The sequence below is a fragment of the Tyto alba genome, unplaced genomic scaffold, assembly GCF_018691265.1.
Source record: "Tyto alba isolate M040663 unplaced genomic scaffold, T.alba_DEE_v4.0 Super-Scaffold_15, whole genome shotgun sequence".
Classification (NCBI taxonomy): domain Eukaryota; kingdom Metazoa; phylum Chordata; class Aves; order Strigiformes; family Tytonidae; genus Tyto; species Tyto alba.
The window spans coordinates 3,899,901-3,918,367 of NW_024881277.1; the positions used below are offsets into that span (position 1 = coordinate 3,899,901).

General features: G+C 52.9%; 1 protein-coding gene across 1 annotated transcript; it reads left to right on the forward strand.

Annotated features, from left to right (window-relative positions):
- Nucleotides 1-1,123: 1,123 nt before the first annotated feature.
- On the forward strand, nt 1,124-1,783 carry LOC122153143 (olfactory receptor 14J1-like; the record flags this gene model as incomplete). The annotated part of the gene is made up of 1 exon (XM_042789244.1): nt 1,124-1,783. A coding segment is annotated over one exon (660 nt), but the record flags the coding sequence as incomplete, so codon positions are not given.
- Between the last annotated feature and the right edge of the window lie 16,684 nt (nt 1,784-18,467).

Below are 18,467 nucleotides of genomic sequence, written 5' to 3' on the forward strand. Positions count from 1 at the left end.
CTTGGCAGAAGCATTGGGGCATTTATCCTTGTTTCTCCACCTCCCTCTGCTGCTGCTGCTCTGGTTTGCAGGCTCTCTGGGGATGGGGCTTTCAGCTGCAGCTCAGCCACTGGCCCTGCAGGTCCTGCCATGCAGATGTGTCCATGGGAGCAAGGTGCCCCAGCTCCCTTCTAGCCTGGGGCTCTCTGGGAAAGGCTCTCCATGGGCTGCGGAGAAAGATGAGCATTTTGCCAGACACCCCATCTGCAAGCAATCTAAAAGCTCAAAGATCTTTCCTGGGGAGGGGAGATTTAATGTGGATTCCTCTGCTCTCAGCAGCATGGAGTTTCCTTTCAAGGGCAGAGCTGGCTGTGACCCTCCTCCAGATTAAAGAGGTGAAAGCCCAGGGCAGCTGAGAGCAAGCCTGATGGACAGAGTGGCTCTCCTCACTCCGCACCAAGGGTCTGTACGTTTGCATCCCCGGGATCTCCAGCACATTGAGCGTAACAGAAATGTCAATGCTGTCTGCCTTCCAAATGCACTGCACAGGTAGGACAGGGCAAGAGGGGCAAAAGCAAGAAAAGCAGTGCCACACAGCTCTGCTCTGCAGCCGGGTGCCCTGGGAGGGACAGTGCTGAAATCTCTGTGATTTCATGAGGGGATTTAAGGAGCGATCACTGCGGGTTCCTCTCTGCCTGTTGGGGCACAGCAGGACTGACTCCTGCAGAGCCCACAGCAGAATCCCTTGGTCCCCACTGCACCCTCAGCCAGAAAACAGCAGACATCTAACCAGGGATTGGCAGGAAGGCACTTCTGGAGTGAGAGAAATGAGTAGGTGGGTGTTCGGTGAGAAATTAAGCAAGTTTTCATCAGAGAAAGCAGTGCTAACCAGTCAATGTCTTCTTCTCCTTAGTCAGGCCCTCATTACCCAAAGATGGAGCAAATTTTCAACAGCAGCTCAGTAACAGAATTTCTCCTCCTGGCATTTGCAGACAGACGGGAGCTGCAGCTCCTTCACTTCTGGCTCTTCCTGGGCATCTACCTGGCTGCCCTCCTGGGAAACAGCCTCATCATCACCGCCATCACCTGCGACCACCACCTCCACACCCCCATGTACTTCTTCCTCCTCAACCTCTCCCTCCTTGACTTGGGCTCCATCTCCACCACTCTCCCTAAAGCCATGGCCAATTCCCTCTGGGACACCAGGGACATCTCCTACATGGGATGTGTTACACAGTTCTTTTTCTTTCTCTTCTTGATCTCAGCAGACTTTTATCTTCTCACCATCATGGCCTATGACCGCTACGTTGCCATCTGCCAACCCCTGCACTACGGGACCCTCCTGGGCAACAGAGCTTGTGTCCACATGGCAGCAGCTGCCTGGGGCACTGGGCTGCTCAATTCTCTCCTGCACACTGCCAACACATTTTCCCTACCCCTCTGCGGAGGCAATGCTGTGGACCAGTTCTTCTGTGAAATCCCCCAGATACTCAAGCTCTCCTGCTCAGGATCCCACCTCAGGGAAGTTGGGCTCCTTGTGGTTAGTGCCTGTTTAGCATTTGGGTTTTTTGTTTTTATTCTGCTGTCCTATGTGCAGATCTTCAGGGCCGTGCTGAGGATCCCCTCTGAGCAGGGATGGCACAAAGCCTTTTCCACGTGCCTCCCTCACCTGGCCGTAGTCTCCCTGTTTATCAGCACTGCCATCTTTGCCTACCTGAAGCCCCCCTCCATCTCCTCCCCATCTCTGGACCTGGTGGTGTCATTTCTGTACTCGGTGTTGCCTCCAGCAGTGAACCCCCTCATCTACAGCATGAGGAACCAGGAGATCAAGGATGCAGTATGGAAACTGATGACTGGATGATTTTCAAAAGCAATAAACTGCTTATCACCTTCCACTAATGAATCATATTGTAATTCAGTACAGGACAAGCCCTTTTTTTGGTTTGTTTTGTGTGGTTTTCGTTGTTGGTTTTAGGTTTATTTACTTTATTTTACTTTACATGATATTGTCCATAAGGAAATGTCATTGTTTGTGCCATTTTTAATTACGCATCTATCAACTTCTGTATGAACAAGAGACCGTGTAAATAAGGAGCCCTGCCCTGTGTGTTTAAAAACAATCATGAACCCTGCTGTGACTTTCCTGTGTTCCTTCTTTTGAGACCTACCCTGGAGGTACATGGACAGTGTCTGTATGCAGAGATGGAGGGGAAAAGCATCCGGGCAGAGCAGCACTGCCAGGGAGCACCACTGCTTGGTCTCATTTATTCTCTCTTTCCTCCTCTGCCCTTGCACTGGTGAAATGCCTGAGTGCAGCTTGGTCCCCGTCCTCCTGGGTGGGAGCTCTGTGACTGCAGGCAGGGACAGGCAGTGGGCACCTCTGGGACAGAGCGGGCCTCCACAACAGCGTTTCCATGAAGAAAGGTGATCTTCTCAGGGCACTGCCCGAGGGCTCAAGTTTTGCTTCAAAGCTGCTCTCATGAACATGCCCAGGAAAGTGGCCTGCAGATTAAAATACCATTGAACTGATTGACATCCCCTGGGAAACCCCCTGAATGCAGCACTGGGAGGTGCTTCCCTGAACCCGGTCCCTGTGTCCATTCCTCGTGCCTCGGGGCATCTCCCACGGGTGCAGAGCAGGGCGAGCACCGCAGGGCTGAGGTGCCTCCCAGCCTCTGGGGGTGGCAGCAGGAGTTCAGAGAGACACTATGGCTCCTGCAGTGCACTGCCTCTGCGTGTGCAAGGGAAGGACTCGTGTCTCTGAACAGCCCTGTGTGTAAGAGGAGTGCCTGAGGCCAGCTCAGCTGTGGGCACCTGACAGAGCCCTGACACTTCTGTGTGTGACTGCAGGAACAACCCCACCTTCCCAGTGAGCTCCATCTCGGCCGCCTTGGACAGGCTCATTGCAAGTGCTCCTGTCTGCTCTGTCACCCTCCCCTGGGATTCTGGAGTGTGCCCAGAGAGGCCATGGGCCTTATTGCAGACTTTCAGTACTTCTTGGGGTCTTATAGGAAAGACGGGGACAGACTATCTAAAAAGGCCTGTAGCAATGGGATAAGGGATAACGGTATTGAACTTAAAGAGAGTAGATTCCGACTAGATATAAGGAAGAAAGCTTTTACAATGAGGTGGTGAAACACTGGAACACATTGCCCAGAGAGGTGGTAGATGCCCCGTCCCTGCAAACATTCAAGGTCAGGTTGGACAGGGCTCTAAACAAATCGATCTAGTTGAATCTCTCCCTGTTCATTGCAGGGGGGTTGCAATAGGTGACCTTTAAAGGTCCCTTCCAACCCAACCTATTCTGATTCTGATTCTATGAACTCTCTCAAAGGAAATGTCTTCCCCCCAACCTTTTCCATCCCACAGGCATGCTCAATATCACACCCTCCTAAAACAGTGTTTGCAGCATTGGACACCATAGGCCTGCCCATGTCCTCCCTACTGAGATAAAACAGAAGCAGAAAGCATTTATCCCTGCAGGTGGAACATTATTGTGCAACCTGGGTGCAGACCTTGTCTTTCCTGAGAGCTTTCCTCAGGTCCTCCCTGACCTCCCTGTTCCGCAGGCTGTAGACGAGGGGATTGACCAGGGGCGTGAGGACAGTGGCAGAAGAGGGAGAGCACTTTGTTGAGCTGCCTCAGCGGGGCTGTTCTGGGCAGCAGGTAGACAGTGAGGAGGGTGCAGGAGAAAAGAGAGATGACAATGAGGGGAGGGGAGCGGGAGGAGAAGGCCTTCTGCTGCCCATGCTGGATGGGATCCTCAGGATGGCAGCTATGATGCACACATGGGACGCAAAAGCAAACAGGAAGGGGAAGACAACGCTCAGGAAAGACAGGATGAAGGATGTGAGTGTGACCACGCTGGTGCCACTGCAGGCAATCTCCAGCAGAGAGGTCACAGAACAAGTGGCCAGTTGCCCTGGGGCCACAGAACTTCAGCTGGGATAAGAAGACTGGGACTGTCGCACACACCAACATAGCCAAGGTGCAACCTCCAGCTGAAGGCAGACCTTCCAGGTCATGAAGCCTGCAGAGAGCAGGGGCTGGAACGTGCCCAGATACCAATCATAGGCCATCATGGCCCGCAGGTAACACTCGGCAGTTGCAAAGCAGCCAGAGCAGTGGAGCTGAGCCATACAGCTGTGAGCAGAAATGGTCCCGTCCCCATTCAGCAAGCTGGCCAGCAGCCGGGGCAGGAGGGTGGAGCTGTAGCAGGTCTCCAAGGAGGGCAGATTGCCCCAGAAGAAGTACGTGGGGGTGTGCAGATGCTGCTCTGACACCATCAAAACAATGATGAGGATGTGCCCAATCACAGACATGATGAGTGATAGGAGGAAGAGTGGAGTCTGGATTGAGGGCACATTCCCCATTCCCCTCAGCAGGAACTTCGTGAGGGATGTCCGACTCCCCTATTCCCATTTTTCCATACAGGTTTGTTTCTCTTTCTTTCCCCACTTACCAGGAAGGAGGCCTGTGATAAAACAGCTGCATTTCTGCACTAAGTGGAAGAAGAGATTGAATGGAAATACGGCTTAAAAATATGCAAAGAAACAAAAATTCCATATTCTTAGCATTGTTTATAGTATATTTTTGTCTCTCTCTAACCTCGAAGAAGGTACCGGGGTTCTTCAGGACCGGACAAACCCACTTGTCCCAAGAGCACTCCCTCTGACCACAGGGCTGCCTTGCCCCATGGAGCTGCCTCTTCCTCGTGCTGGAATGCAAACATCATGTGCTTTTGCTCACATTTTGACATCCTGCTTTACTGTGCTCGGGGGTTCCTCAACATGACCAGAATAGCTGTTTAGAACTGAGATCCTCTGTGCTCTGACAAGGAAAACCAGTGCCATGATTTGAAATAAATTGTTTCTGTCAAAAGATCAAGGCAGATGTCCTTTCTCCAACCGGGAGAAGGCTGAGCGCAGTGCTGGGTGAGTGGTCTCAGCTCTCAGAAACGCTGCCCTTCTGAGGAGAGCATTCCTGCCCTGAGCAGGCCAAGTTCTTGCATTGACCAGGAGCAGGTCAGGAGTTACCTGCTCAGAAAAAGGGACTGTTCAATGAGATCATGACAGAGGATGCTTGAGCCCACACTGTGTGTGAGACAGTAAAAGAAAAGGTGGGACAAAATCTATGCCCAGGACATGCCTGAGTGAACAGCCAGGGAAAGTGCCTGCCTGAGAAGCAGCCTCACCAGCTGTGCTCCTTGAAATACATATTGCTCTCAGCATTGTCAAACCCACCTCCTGGCTGTGATGGTTTGCTTCTGGAAGCAACCAGCTTTAGCAGAGCTGACAAGGATGAGTAAAGCCCCCAGCCCTCCCCACTGGATGAGTGAGAGTCCATGTCAGAAAGCTGAGGGTCTGAGCTTGTGGAACGGTGAGGGAAGGAGACAAGATGGAGAAACTGGGAAAGAAGAGAGCCCTGTGGGAGGAGAAGGGCTCAGGTGATATGGCCCCAGAGACCCTGCACTGACTTTTCCCCCATGCCAACTGAAGTGGGTAAGTGCCAGGGAGGGCTCCAACAGATCCCAGGCCAGCTGGAACTCAGCACCACCAGCCCCTCCCCAGCATCTCTGCTGGAAGTTACTGGGTCTCAGGGTATCTGGGGAAGGAGGGAGCTGGGCTGGGGACATGTGCAGCACAAGACAGGGCTGAGACTCAGCTCTCACTCACACACTTTCACTGCACAAACACCCACAGCAAAATCGGCAGTTCCCTGACTCGGGACATCCAGCACCCACCTGCAATGCTCAGCATGAAGGGTTGGCCTCTGTGCTGACGGTGCCTGGGAACAAAGACCTGGGGCCTCACTCTCTGCCTCTACCCCACCACATCTTCCCTTCCGCGATCTCTCTGCAAACCCTGACTCAGATCTAATGCCCTGCTCTACCCTTGCCCTTTTCTTCCCACAGATCAATAAGTGATGCACCAGCAGCAAAAAAAAAAAAAAAAAAAATTCCCCCTGCTTTGTACTGTGTGCTGGAGCTTATAACACCAACAATTCTTTCAGTGACCCAGGCACAGCTCAGCTCTCCCCAGGCACTGCAGGGAGGAAGCATTGCTAAGCTAGTTCTCAAATCAAGCTGCAGCTTCTGAACTGCTGGAAAGGCTGGAATCTGTTGTGGCAAGGCCTGCCTTTCCTGACAACCCTGAATACCTTGAACTCCAGGTGAGGCTTCTCTAGAAAGGAGACTCAGGGAAGGAAATCATCAGGATTCAGCAAAATTCCTGACAGAAACCCGTGAGAGTTACCCAGAGTATAAACCCCATCACCTCCTTGAATTAGACACTAAAAATCTCCACACACTGGGCTAGTTTTTCAAAACCAGACTTTTAAATTAGAAATACAGGCTAAATACCTCAGAGAGACAAGTTTCAAAGAGAAACAAAAAATAGGTGAAGCCGTATCATCTGGATTTACAAATTCTCTATCAGCAGAAAGGAAGTCCCACAGCCTATGGGATGTTTCATTAGCTGGCCCTACAGAAATTTGGTTTCTTGGGCCTCTTGGCTCCAGCCTGCTGCATTCACATTGCTGGCAAGGGGACAATTTCAAGTTCAAGCATCAAATTTTTCCCCATCCTGCCTGGAGATGCAGAACAGCTCTGTCACACATCACGCAGCATCAGAATGAAGATGGAGGTAGTGTGAATTTAAATGGTTTGGTCTCAAATGAAATCTCAAATCGTGATCTTGCATGAAAACACTTTTTTCAACTAGGCATAAGTTACACAACTGTGAGTTCAGATCTAGTTTTCAGAGTTTCTCACATCTCTCGATAAAGAGGGTATGGTGCTGGGGAGAGGGGAACACGCTTTGGTTTGCTAAAACCCTGATGAGTGTCCAACACGTCCTTCCCTTGGCCTCTGGCATCCCAATTCTTGAGATGTAAACACAGTGAGGCTTCTGTCAAGAATCCTTAAGATGTTAGTATGACTTCCCTAAGAGTAGCAGTACCTGAAAGAAACAAAGAAAGAAACAAAAATTAATTAATCTGCCTAAGTGTAAATTAGTGTAATGAAACACTCTGCTTGCTTCGTAGACATGCTGGGCAATGTCAATTCAATCAGTATTTGCAATGTAAGCCATCTTCAAGTAGCCCTTCCAAAGCAGTTGACATGAAGGTAACTCTTGTAAAAGTCTCCTTTTGTGTCCCCAGGAGGCATGGGCACTGCTGATTTCCCTCTCCAGAGAGTGGCAGAGGCTGGATCCCCTTCTCAGGACAGACTCCTTGCCAGGAACACACAGGCATGGGGGTAGCTCAACTGGCTCTTACTGGCAATTCACTCAATATCTCTTTTGGTGTACTTGCTGTTTTTCTTTGACAAGTCTTAAAAACACTGAATAATCAGAAAAAAAAAAAAAAAGAGAAAAAGAACTAATAGAAGTTAATCATCAAAGCAGGGAGGTTGGAACTAGATGATCTGCAAAGGTCCCTTCCAATCCAAACCATTATGTGATTCTGTGATTTTATGACAAGCATGAATTTAAAGTGTTGCCTGTCCTGTAAAGGAGCTCCATATATGTCAGACACATTAAACAGACTGTGCCTCACTCCCCATATTCCCTGGCAGTCACAGAATCATAGAATCATTTAGGTTGGAAAACATTCCTAAGGTCATCAAATCCCATCATTAAACTAACACTGTCAAGCCCACCACTAAACCAGGTCCCTCTGTGCCACATCTACATTTATTAACCCTGCCATAGCCCCAGCAAGACATAACCTCATAACATACAATTTGCAGTATCCAACCCTTTCCAAGCCCCAGCTGTGTCCCATGTGGGGATTCACAGACCTCCCTTCTCTTCAGTCTGCCAGGGTCTGCACCAGGAGAGAGGCCGGGCAGGGCTGGCTGGTCCCCCCATACAGGCACTGAGACCAGCAGGAGGATGGAGATGGTTTAGCAGCAACGCTCACCCATAAACCTGGGTGAGCAGCCAGTGCTGGAAATGACCAGCGAGATAGGCTGGGGGGTGATGAATGTCCTGGGCCACCTTCCAGTCTGGCCATGCCACCGAGAGCACAAGAGGCACCCTCTCTCCTCTGCCTTCATGTCTTTGATCCCTGTCATGAGCCCTGGCTCCGCACCACAAATCCCCTGGTGTGAGTGCTCACCCTGCATCTTCACACAGTATAAGCTGTACACTGGTGTTTTTCTCTCCAAGGCACTTTCCACCCCAGCCCAGCACCTCCCCAGCACTCCCCATGCCCACCACACTCTCCCCAGACCATCCCAGCCCAGTACAACATCCCAGTCTTGGCTGGCCCCAGGGCATTGCCCAGCGCAGGGTGCTGCAGAGCTCTGGGCACTCACCCCACAGCCCCAGCCCCTCGGAAGGTCACAGCAGCTCCTGGGGCACAGAGGGCTCTCAGCCTCCCCATCAGCCCCAGGGCTGGGGCCAGCCATGCCATGAGCAGACGCAGGCCAGCGTCTCCCTCTCTCTGCTGCTCTTCTCTCCAAGAGATCCTGATTGCCCAGTGCTGGCAGCCCCTCTGTGCCCGTCCCTCTCCCCAGCACAAGACTCCTGCACTGGGGGCTCCCCAGGCAGCTCCTGCTGTGCCAGCCAGAGAAAAGCTGCCCAAACTGGTGCCTCCAGAAATAGGTCTGCTCTTGTCGCGGGATGTCACCTCAGGCACGGCCCTGAGCTGGCGGTGCTGCTCTGCAGGGCAGTGGTGGCTGAAAGCCACGGGGAGATGGTCCCAGGGAGATCCCCATGGATCAGCCATCATTGCCATTGCACTGGGCACCCCCACGTGAAGGGGCAGCACAGGCCTATTCCCTAACACATCCCCCCATGCCCTCCTGCCCTGAACCCCTGGAGAACCCCAGCACAGCAGCACGCTCAGAGGGGCAATTCCTTCAGCCTGTTCCTGACCTCAGCTTGGGAGGAAGAGACCAACCTCCAGATATCGGCACTGAAAAAATTGTTTTATTACAGATATGTGACTAGGAAGGCCAGCTGTACTGTCCTACCAGACACATGCACAAAAGCCTCTCTGTCAGAGAGGCTGGTTCATGTCTCTGAGGAAGAGGAGTGGATACAGACATTTTAGGAACAAACAAGAGTTTCACAAATAAAACGCTTACTGCACAGAAGGTTTCAGATAAGAATTGGAAATGACTTCTGAAGAGACACGGGCGGCTTATCCCTGTTGAGAGTCAGCTGACTGAATCAGCTTCTTCAGTGCGTCCTTCATCTCCTGGTTCCTCATGCTGTAGGATGAGGGGGTTCACTGCTGGAGGCACCACCGAGTGCAGAACTGACACCACCAGGTCCAGGGATGGGGAGGAGATGGAGGGGGCTTCAGGTAGGCAAAGATGGCAGTGCTGATTGAAATGGGATATTAACCAAAATTGGTATTATGCTTGCACGAGATAGATATTGCTATGTTTGTATTGCTCAGCCGCTATCTCCTGTTTAGTACAAAGCCTCCCCTCCACCCCTAAGTAAGTGGGTGTCAGCAGAAGATTACCCCACAACCAGCACAAACCAGCTCTGCGGTTTAGCCCGGGTCCAGGAGGCGACAGAGACTGCGCAGGAATTCAGGATGAAAAGTTCAGCAGTGAGGAAGAGGAGATACTTCCTCCCACGACCACCGCCCAGCCCTTCACGACCCCTGCCCAGGACCAAAGGAACTCACTGCGCAGCCGCAAGGAGGAGGAGACCTAATTATAATAAGAAGGGAGGGTAGGCGGGGATAGGTTGTGAATATGTATAAGCGTCTCATGAATATGCAACACTTTGTAACATATAAGCAAGGTGGGAGCGGCGGGGGGGGCACAGGCTTGTTGTGGCGGAGCGATTCCCCATGTGCCCGGCGCCGAATAAACATACCTGCTTTACAACCCTTAGTTGTGAAGTCTTTCATCCGTAAATCAGAGTGGTTTGTGATAAATAACGGAATTATTCTGCTTTTGCTAAAAGTAATTAAACAATTACTTTTATTGAGTCAGGCTAAAGCTGTTATTAAAATTAGTGTTGCTAAAATTATAACAGTCAAGCAAGGCTTTTTTGGTCACAAGTTAGGCATGTGGTTGGGCATCGGTGGGGAGTTGGGCAAGGAGGAGGATGGGGAGTGGTCTGTGGTTAGGTGTCATGTAAAGGGGAACTTGGGTGGGGGGGGCTGGGGAGGAATGGAAGCCAGCAGAAAAGGGTTAAGCGAAGAACTCCTGATGGAGAGAGACCTGGACTTCGCCCCCCCCAATCCCCCCGAGAGGGCAGTGGAAAAGTACTGAGAGAGACAGCCTGGGAGAAACAAAGAAAAAGGAGCTCTGCAGGTGTGAAGAGGTGAAAACCCGCCAGTTTTCGCTCAACTAATGATATCTCCTGGTTGCTCTATGAAAATAATCCCCTGTTGGGGCAGGGGGTGCCCCATTGCCCCCAGCGCTGTGTTCTTTGCTCCGCTGACTCTGTCCCCAATAAAACATGTTTTTGCTAGACGTGAGCTTGTTTCTCACAGGTAAACGTAGCAGACCGGCGGAGAGGTGGAGGCTTCTCGGAAAAGCCGTGACTATTCCTGCCTTGCAGGCACCCAGAGCCCGGGCTTCTGTCCCGGGGCATGCCCGCGGGGCGCAGGGACCCCCCCCCCCGCGCTGGGGCACAGAGAATGCCTGCCTCTGGGGGCTCCCCTGGGCTCAGGGGGTTCATTCCCGGTTTGGGGGACAGCGGGAGGAGCCCGGCCCGGCTGCGCCCGGCAGCCAGCGAGGGCGGGCGAAGGCAAACGGCCCCGGCCCGCTCTGGCCAGGCCCGGCCCGACCCAGCGCTCCCCTGGGGCCCACGGGGAGCGGCTGGGGAGGGCGGCCCCGCCCCCGCGCTGCTCCTCAGGCCCCGCCCCCGGCCGGCCGGGACTGCCGGGCCGCCTCCGGCCCCGCCCATTGGCTCAGCCGTGGCCAATGGCGTGGCTGTTGCCGGGCAGGGCAGCCCGGGCCCCTCCTCCCAGCGCCGCCCCGCGCCCCCTCCCCAGCGCGCGGGGCCTGAGCGGGCCGGGCTCGGGGCGGTTTGTCCGTCCCTCAGAAAGGGAGCGGGAACAAACCCCGCCGGCAGCCGCTTCCCCAGCGCCGCTGTGCCCGGGCTCAGCCGCGCTCCTCCCTGCCCGGCTCCTCGGCCGCCTCTCCCCCTCGAGCGAGCGCCGCAGCGGGACGGGGCACGGGGCTGCGGGCGCCTCGTCTCTGCCGCCCCTTCCTCCTCAGGCCGTTTCCCTGCTCCCGCCTGGGCCCCGCAGGCCCCAGCTGCGGCCAGAGAACCTGCTGCTGCCTGGGCTCCTCTCCAGGGGCCGCAGCTCCTGCCAGGGTCCCGCTCGGGCCTGGGCTCTCCGCGGGCTGCAGCTTCCTGCTGGCGCTGGCCGCCCGAGGGGGACGGCGTTGGTGGCTGCGTCCTCTTCTCGGCAGCCATTTCCCAGCAGCGCAGGCTCCGTGAGGCTGGCCGGGAGAGCCCCCGGGGGGGGCACTCACCCGGGCCGAGCCCTGCTCCAGCCCGCCACCCGGCCCATGAATTAAGGAAGGTGGCAAAGAGTCCTGGGCCCAGCCCTGACCGCTGGATGCCACCGCTGGTTCCTGGCCTCCAACTACGCCCGGTGCCACTGAGCAGCACCCTCGGCCCGGCCGTCCAGCCTGTTGCAGTCCCGCTCGGTGCTGGCTCATGCAGCCCATTGCCGTTCCAGTGACTAGAACTCGAACTTTAAGAGAATGCAAGGTGGGCACATGCAAGCCCACAGCTTTCAAAACCCCATACCAAAAACTTGTAGTACTGGCTATTTCCACCAACTGCCTCAAATCCTACAGAGAAGGAAGGAAACACTCCGTAAATTACACATGCAAGGCCAACAAGTTTTTTTAACTCTGGCTTTGGCTTTTCTGACTGCTCGTTCCCAATGAGTGCTGGTTTTGCAAGGCGATCCCAAAAGCAGAACACGGGTTAAAACTCTTTCTCGAGGGACCTTTGGGCAGGGGGGCCAGCCAGCAGAGCTGCCCGAGTCTCTGGAAAGTCTCTCTGAGCTCCTCCTGGGCAGAGGCAGCACTGGGAGGAAGCCCCAGGAGCTGTGGGAGGGAACAGCCAAGGGCCTCCCAAAGGCTCTCCTGGAGGGCTGCAAAGGCAGAAGGGCCAAAGGTGGAGAAATGGGATGGATCTAGGTGGGGTGCTTGGAGAGGGAGCGGTGCTGCAACTGTGAAGAAAGCTGCAGCTTGTGGGAGGGAAAAGAGATCCCAGAAATAAGTCCACTGTCCATCTGTTGCCCTGGCCACCTCCCCGGAGCTGCCTTGGTCAGGCAAGGCAGACCCTGTGGTCCCACAGAGCCCACCTGCTCGCTGCCGGCCGCCCACTGACTGAGGAAGGAACGGGCGTAGGACAGTGCTGGTGGGGAATAAGCCCTTTCTCCAGGTTGCAAATCCGAGCACCTCCTCTGGGGTTCAGTCATTTTCTTGGAGCCGTTCCTACAACAGAGAGAAGACATAACCAAGATGAGAATGGGAAACTTGACTGGTGTCAAAACAAGACCTTGTCTTTATGCCCCTGACAGCCTCCATTTCAGAGAAACATAGAATCATAAAATGCTTGGAAAGGAAATTAAAGACTGTCTAGTTCCAACCCCCTCCCATGGGCAGGGGCATCTTCCATCAGACCAGGTTGCTCAAGGCCCCGTCCAACCTGGCTTTGAACACTTCCAGGGAGGGGGCAGCCACAACTTCACTGGGCAACCTCTTCCAGTGAAGGGGTAAAGGGAGTCTCATAGGTTGAGATAAAAACAGTTTAGTAACTGTAATAAAATGAAACAACAATAGTAGAAAGTACAAATGGGCAATGCACAATGTGATTGCTCACCACCCACTGACTGCTACCCAGCCTATTCCTGGCCAGCAGTCCCAAAATCCCAAGATCCCCCAATGGCAATCCTGGAAGCGAGGGAGAGCCCCCCTCTTCCTGGCCGCCCCTCCTTTCTACACTGAGCATGACGTTACATCACAGGGAATATTTAGTTGGCCACTTTGGATCCGGCGCTCTGGCCGTGCTCCCTCCCAGCTTCTTGTGCACCTGCGCACGGGCAGGACACGGGGAGTTGGAGAGTCCTTGATGTCTCAGCAACAACTGAAAACATCAGTGTGTTACCAACATTTTTCTAATACCAAATCCCACACTGAATCCAAAGCACAGTGCTATTCTAACTACTAAGAAGAAACGTTAACTCTATTCCAGCCAAAACCAGGACCTCAACATTGGACAGCTTCAGATAGCAGACAAGTAGCAGTTTACAGCAGGGCAGCAGCCTAAAGTCCATCAAGGAAAGACAAGGACTGGCGTGGGTTAGGTCAGATTTTTCAGCACTGAAGGATGCAGGTAGTAATTGTCTCCTATGACAGTAAGAGAAACACAGAAAGAGAAACAGAAACATTTTGTGACTTGTTTTTACCTGGCATAAAACAGTAAGTAGGCTTGCTGCCTGAGAACTGTGTCGATGTCTCAGCAGTTCACAGATGTATCGTCCATCTTGTGTCACCCTCCATTGCTGGCCTGTGAAGAAAGGCATCGATACCTGGAGATGAACTGCGTGGTTTCTCCAGAAGAACACAGGCAGAAAACTACAGAACCAAGAGTACACACACCAAATCAAATCCGCTCCAGCCCCTAAGGAGACCTTCTTCCCCAAAACCTTGGCTGCCAGTAACCTTGCCATGCAAATTTGTTTTCCCCAGCACACATTTTTCCCTTCTTTGGAAGGAAGTTGCTCTTAACCTTTGTGTAGCAGTAGTAGTGTCCTGCCTGACAGCTGTCACCACTGTGTACCAGGACGGCATATAAGCAGTAGAGGAGCGGTTCTCCAGTTGTCTGCGACATGTACGGGTGGAGATCCAGATACTTGGGATAATCCACGACCTACAGAGAGACCAAGAGGTCTCCGAAATGATCCTGAAACACTAAATGAAATAGTCCTCAAAGAGCAGGGGCCAGAGGTGTATAAAAACATCACTGGGGCTCATGAACACTTGGTCTTCCCGCAAGTGATGTCTTTGGGTGGCAGGAAACTGTTGTCAGCCAAAGCAGCTCAGTTGGATCAGAGTACACGCTTGTCTTCCCACGGGAACTCTCCTCTCCCCAGAATGAAACATGAAAAATGCAACATGAGGGCACTGCTTTGGGAAATCTGCTTCAGGAAGAGAAACTTGCACTCCAGTTGCGTACGCACAGTTGCCGATCTTCCCATTGGTGAAATCTTCAAACCTTTTCAGACACACCGTGAGAACCCTGGGTGCGCGATGGACGGTAAACCTCTTGGTGGCAGCAACCATCTTGTCACACCTTGAAGCCAAGCACAGAGCCCAGTGCTGAAATGCACCCTGCCTTGCCCCAGGTGGCCAGGCAAGCTCTCCTGTCTCACACAGCCTTACGCTATTTTAAGGTTATTCAGTACCATAAGGCCATACGAAAAAGTGCTGTGTCTCATTATTGTGCATCAAACCTATGTGAAAAGGTGACTTATGATGGACAACATGCTGCACCCGCACGCAGGATCTAGTACTAATATGTCGTTAGTAATCATCTTACTGGCTACATTTAAAGCTGTTTTTGCCATCCAGCTGCTCGGGTGTCACAAATTCCTCCAGAGCTGTGGTGACAGATGAGGCTGCCTGGAGGAGTGAGAAAGGAGAGCACTGAGCTGTGGGAAATACCCTCGCCAAGCACTCACTAGGAGCTTACACAAAAACCCAGCTAGATGACGTTGAGGAGAGCCACTGCGAACCCCCAGGCAGTGTCCAGGAGGAGGCAGAAAGAGGGTATTATGGTCGACATTTCCCTCATTTCCCCAGGATTTCTGGGGCTGTCAAGAGCTACGTGCCTGTGCCACCGCTCAGTTCAGTTCCCGATGGTGTGGAGGGTCATCGGTAAGGAAAACAACGCAACACATCAGCCTAGGAGCCAGATGGGTGTTGAGGGAGGGCAAAAGAAAGAGGGATGAGAGTCTATCAAGGGTGCAGCGAGGATAATGGGTGCTTGTCCAGCTTAAAGCCAGCACCTACAGGGAGAGCAGTGCCATGGCCTGCCCAGGAGGACACCGTCCATTCCACACCCCACCCACCACCAAGCGCTCTTGTGTTCACAGTATGCATTTTTAAGTCAACCATATTCATTCTGGAAAGCTACAGGGGCCTTGGGACGTCTTGAAGCACAGTTGCCAAACCTCTTACTTTTATATCCAGTGGGATATCCAGGAAGGCCTCGTAGGAATCAGAGACCGTGTTGCAGCTCAAGCACCTGACTGGAAGGCAAATCAAAATGGTCGGTGGTAGGGGAAGTCAGCGTAAGAACTCATGGGCATATTCCTGCATGCCAGGATCAGAATGTTCTCCTATTCCTAAGAAAGAAGAAGTTATTAGTTCTCTTCTACAAGAATGGAAAAAATACTGTAAGAGCACCTGAAATGACTGACGTGTGAGAACACTGATGCAGCCCAAGGCTTGGCGGCACTGCCTGAGGAATACCTGACCTTGCTAATGTGTGCCTCCATTGTGCACATCATGCAGAAGCCTTGCTGGTGACCTGCAGAGGGAGGGAGGGAGGGAGGGAGGGAGGGAGGGAGGGAGGGAGGGAGGGAGGGAGGGAGGGAGGGAGGGAGGGAGGGAGGGAGGGAGGGAGGGAGGGAGGGAGGGAGGGAGGGAGGGAGGGAGGGAAGGAAGCTTCTCAAGTTAGCAAAATACCCATAGCCATGGGAAACCTGATGGGGATCTTGAAGTTATAAGAACAGTCTCCACTCCTCTTCTCCCAAGGTGCCAGTGTCCCAACAAGGCCAGGACATTTTAGTGCATAGAAAACATTCTTCAGAGGGACACTAAACTGACATAATTTTCTGTGCAATAAGCAAAGAGTTTGACTTGAAGGAATAGGGACCAAGACCCGGGGCTAGGAAGAGGTGCCTTTCTGAAGATGAACACACCTAGATAACACAAGCGGCTTCTCGGCTTCAGTGTTCCAAGAACACCCACTATAGGATTGACAAATGTTGTGGTTTAGGCCTGGTTGGCAGCCAACCACAATGCAGCAGCTCTCTCTCCCTTCCCCTCTGGCAATGAGAAGGGACAGAGAGCCAGGCTTGGGGTTCGAGATAGGACTGGGATGGGGAAAAATCCCCCTTTTATGATCACGAGCAAAAGGCAGACTCGTTAGGGGAAGAAAAAAAAGAACATACATTTATTACAGACACTAACAACACATAACAGAGTAAGACAGTGAGAAGCATTGCCACATCTTGAGAATACCTTCCCCCCACCCCTCCCTTCTTCCCGGGCTCAGCTCTGCTCCCGATATCTCTACCTCCTCCCCCAGTGGCGTGGGGGCAGGGAATGGGGGGTGCAGTCAGCGCTGCCACTTTCCTTCATCTTTGGTGAGGGGAGTGTCCGAAACTTGTTCCTCCTGCTCCATCGTGGTCCCCCTCTCACAGGAGACAGTCCTCCACAAACTTTCTCCAACTTGAATTCCTCCCATGGGCCGCAACGTTCCCCACACTGCTCCGTCATGGGTCACTAACTTCCTCTGACTGGATTCTCTCCCACGGCTGCAGCCCTTCCCGAGCTGCTCCGGCGTGGGACTCCCCCGCATGCTGCAATCCTCCCAGCGCTGAATTACAGCAGTGGGGGTTGCCTTTTCCCATGAGACCCCGGCCTTCTTCGGGCACAGCACCTTGATCAGGCGAGCAGGAGCAACAGGCCATAAATCAGTGTCTGCTCAAACGTAGATCTTCATGGGTGGCAGGGGGGGGCCGCCCTGCTGTCTCACCACAGGATACAGGGGGGTCTCTGCTCCGGCACACCTCCCCCCTCCTTTCTTCCTCCGTTCCTCCACTGACCTTGGTGTTCACGCAGCTGCAGCAACTCCTCCTCACAAGTCCGACTGCCCATCACCACGTCCCTTCTTGTTGATCTTACTCCTCTCTTCAGCTGATCCCATCTCCTGTTTCTTTTGCTTTGTTTGTGGGGGCTTACAGAGCCTCTTGGCCATGTCACTACTAACGTCATGCTGCCACGTGCCAGGACTGAGCATGGTGCTCAGGCTCCTCACCCCAATTCCCACAGGCTTGAAGGTAGAAATGCCTTTAGCCTGCCCCATCCCTCAGAAAAAGCACAATGAGGGACCGAAAGAAAAATTAACCTCGTGCTTCTCCACTGCCAGGCATCACAAGAAAATCCGGTTTCAGAGAAAGAAAACTTCAGTCTGCCTTCTACCGTGGCAACTTAGAAGGCTTTGTGCAAAGAGCCCGACTGGATTGATTCCATTTTTACACATTTATTTCTGGAGTCTCTCCATGCCACTAAAAGCAATGCTGTAGTGAAGACCAGCAGGCTCAGGCAAGCGATTAGGGCCTGCCTGCGGGATCAAGAGTCTCTCACAGGCTACTTACACCGGCAGCAAGGCCCAGGCCGTACCTGTTCCTGAGGCTCATCAAGAGTGCCCATGGCAGTGGTGAAGACACCTTCAGCTTCAGAGTGACTGAACTCACTGGCTGAGTCGGTGCTTTCACCCGAGCTCCCACTCGGAGCACATTTGGGTTGCTCCTTGGTGGGTGTGCTGTGGGTGAGCACCGCGGAGCCTAGAAGCAATCTAGTACGGAAAAGAAAGCGTAAAAGCCAGTAAGTGAAAGCAGAACAGGGCTGGGCTGAGCAAAGCTGTCACTTGGCTCAAAACCCTTACGTGTTGTTTTGTTTTCCTATCTCGTGGCCTATTGTTTTCATTTCCTCTGTGGTGTTCAGAGGGTTTGTCAGGAGTTTGTTACGCACTAACACAATGCCTTCTTGACCTAGCGTACCCACCAGCTGCAAGGCCAAAATCGGAGCTAATGCTCAGGTATCACAAACGACACTCCCCTTCGGTCCGTTGAATTTTCAGACCCACTTGCTAGGAAGCGATTGATCCTAAACCCGTTGTGTTTGCCAAGCGATGGGGCGAGTTGGAGGCCCGGCAGCTGCCCCCCCCCCCCCCCGCAGCCCTGCACGCTGCTGTCCCAGCCCGGTCCCTCTGACGTGAGGCGGCTCAAGGCCCACGCGGTCGCCACGAGCGCCTGAAACCGTAAGTGAAAGGAGACACACGGCCCTGCGCCGGGCAAAGGTCTTCAAAAGGCGAACTCATCCCTGCTGCTAATTCTTTCACTCCATAAAGGTGCCACAGATACCAGTTTCTAAGAACAGAGACTGTACACAACGGGATCAGAAGAAAGTGTAAATTATAGGCTCTCCCTCTCCGAGACTCATTTCTAAATGCAGGTCAAGTAAATTTAAAGGATTGTCAACAAACTTGTATAATATATAAAGCCGAGAAGCCAGGTGAATTAGGTGCTACGTCAGCATGCAGTTAATGATTAAAACAATTTAGAGAGGTGTCACCGACTGCTGCCAGGATGAATTATGCCAGTCTTTCCTACAGTATTAATTTGCGAAATACATTCGGAGTGCAGACGAAACAATTCTTTAGACAAAGACTGCACAGCGCAAACGAACTCCA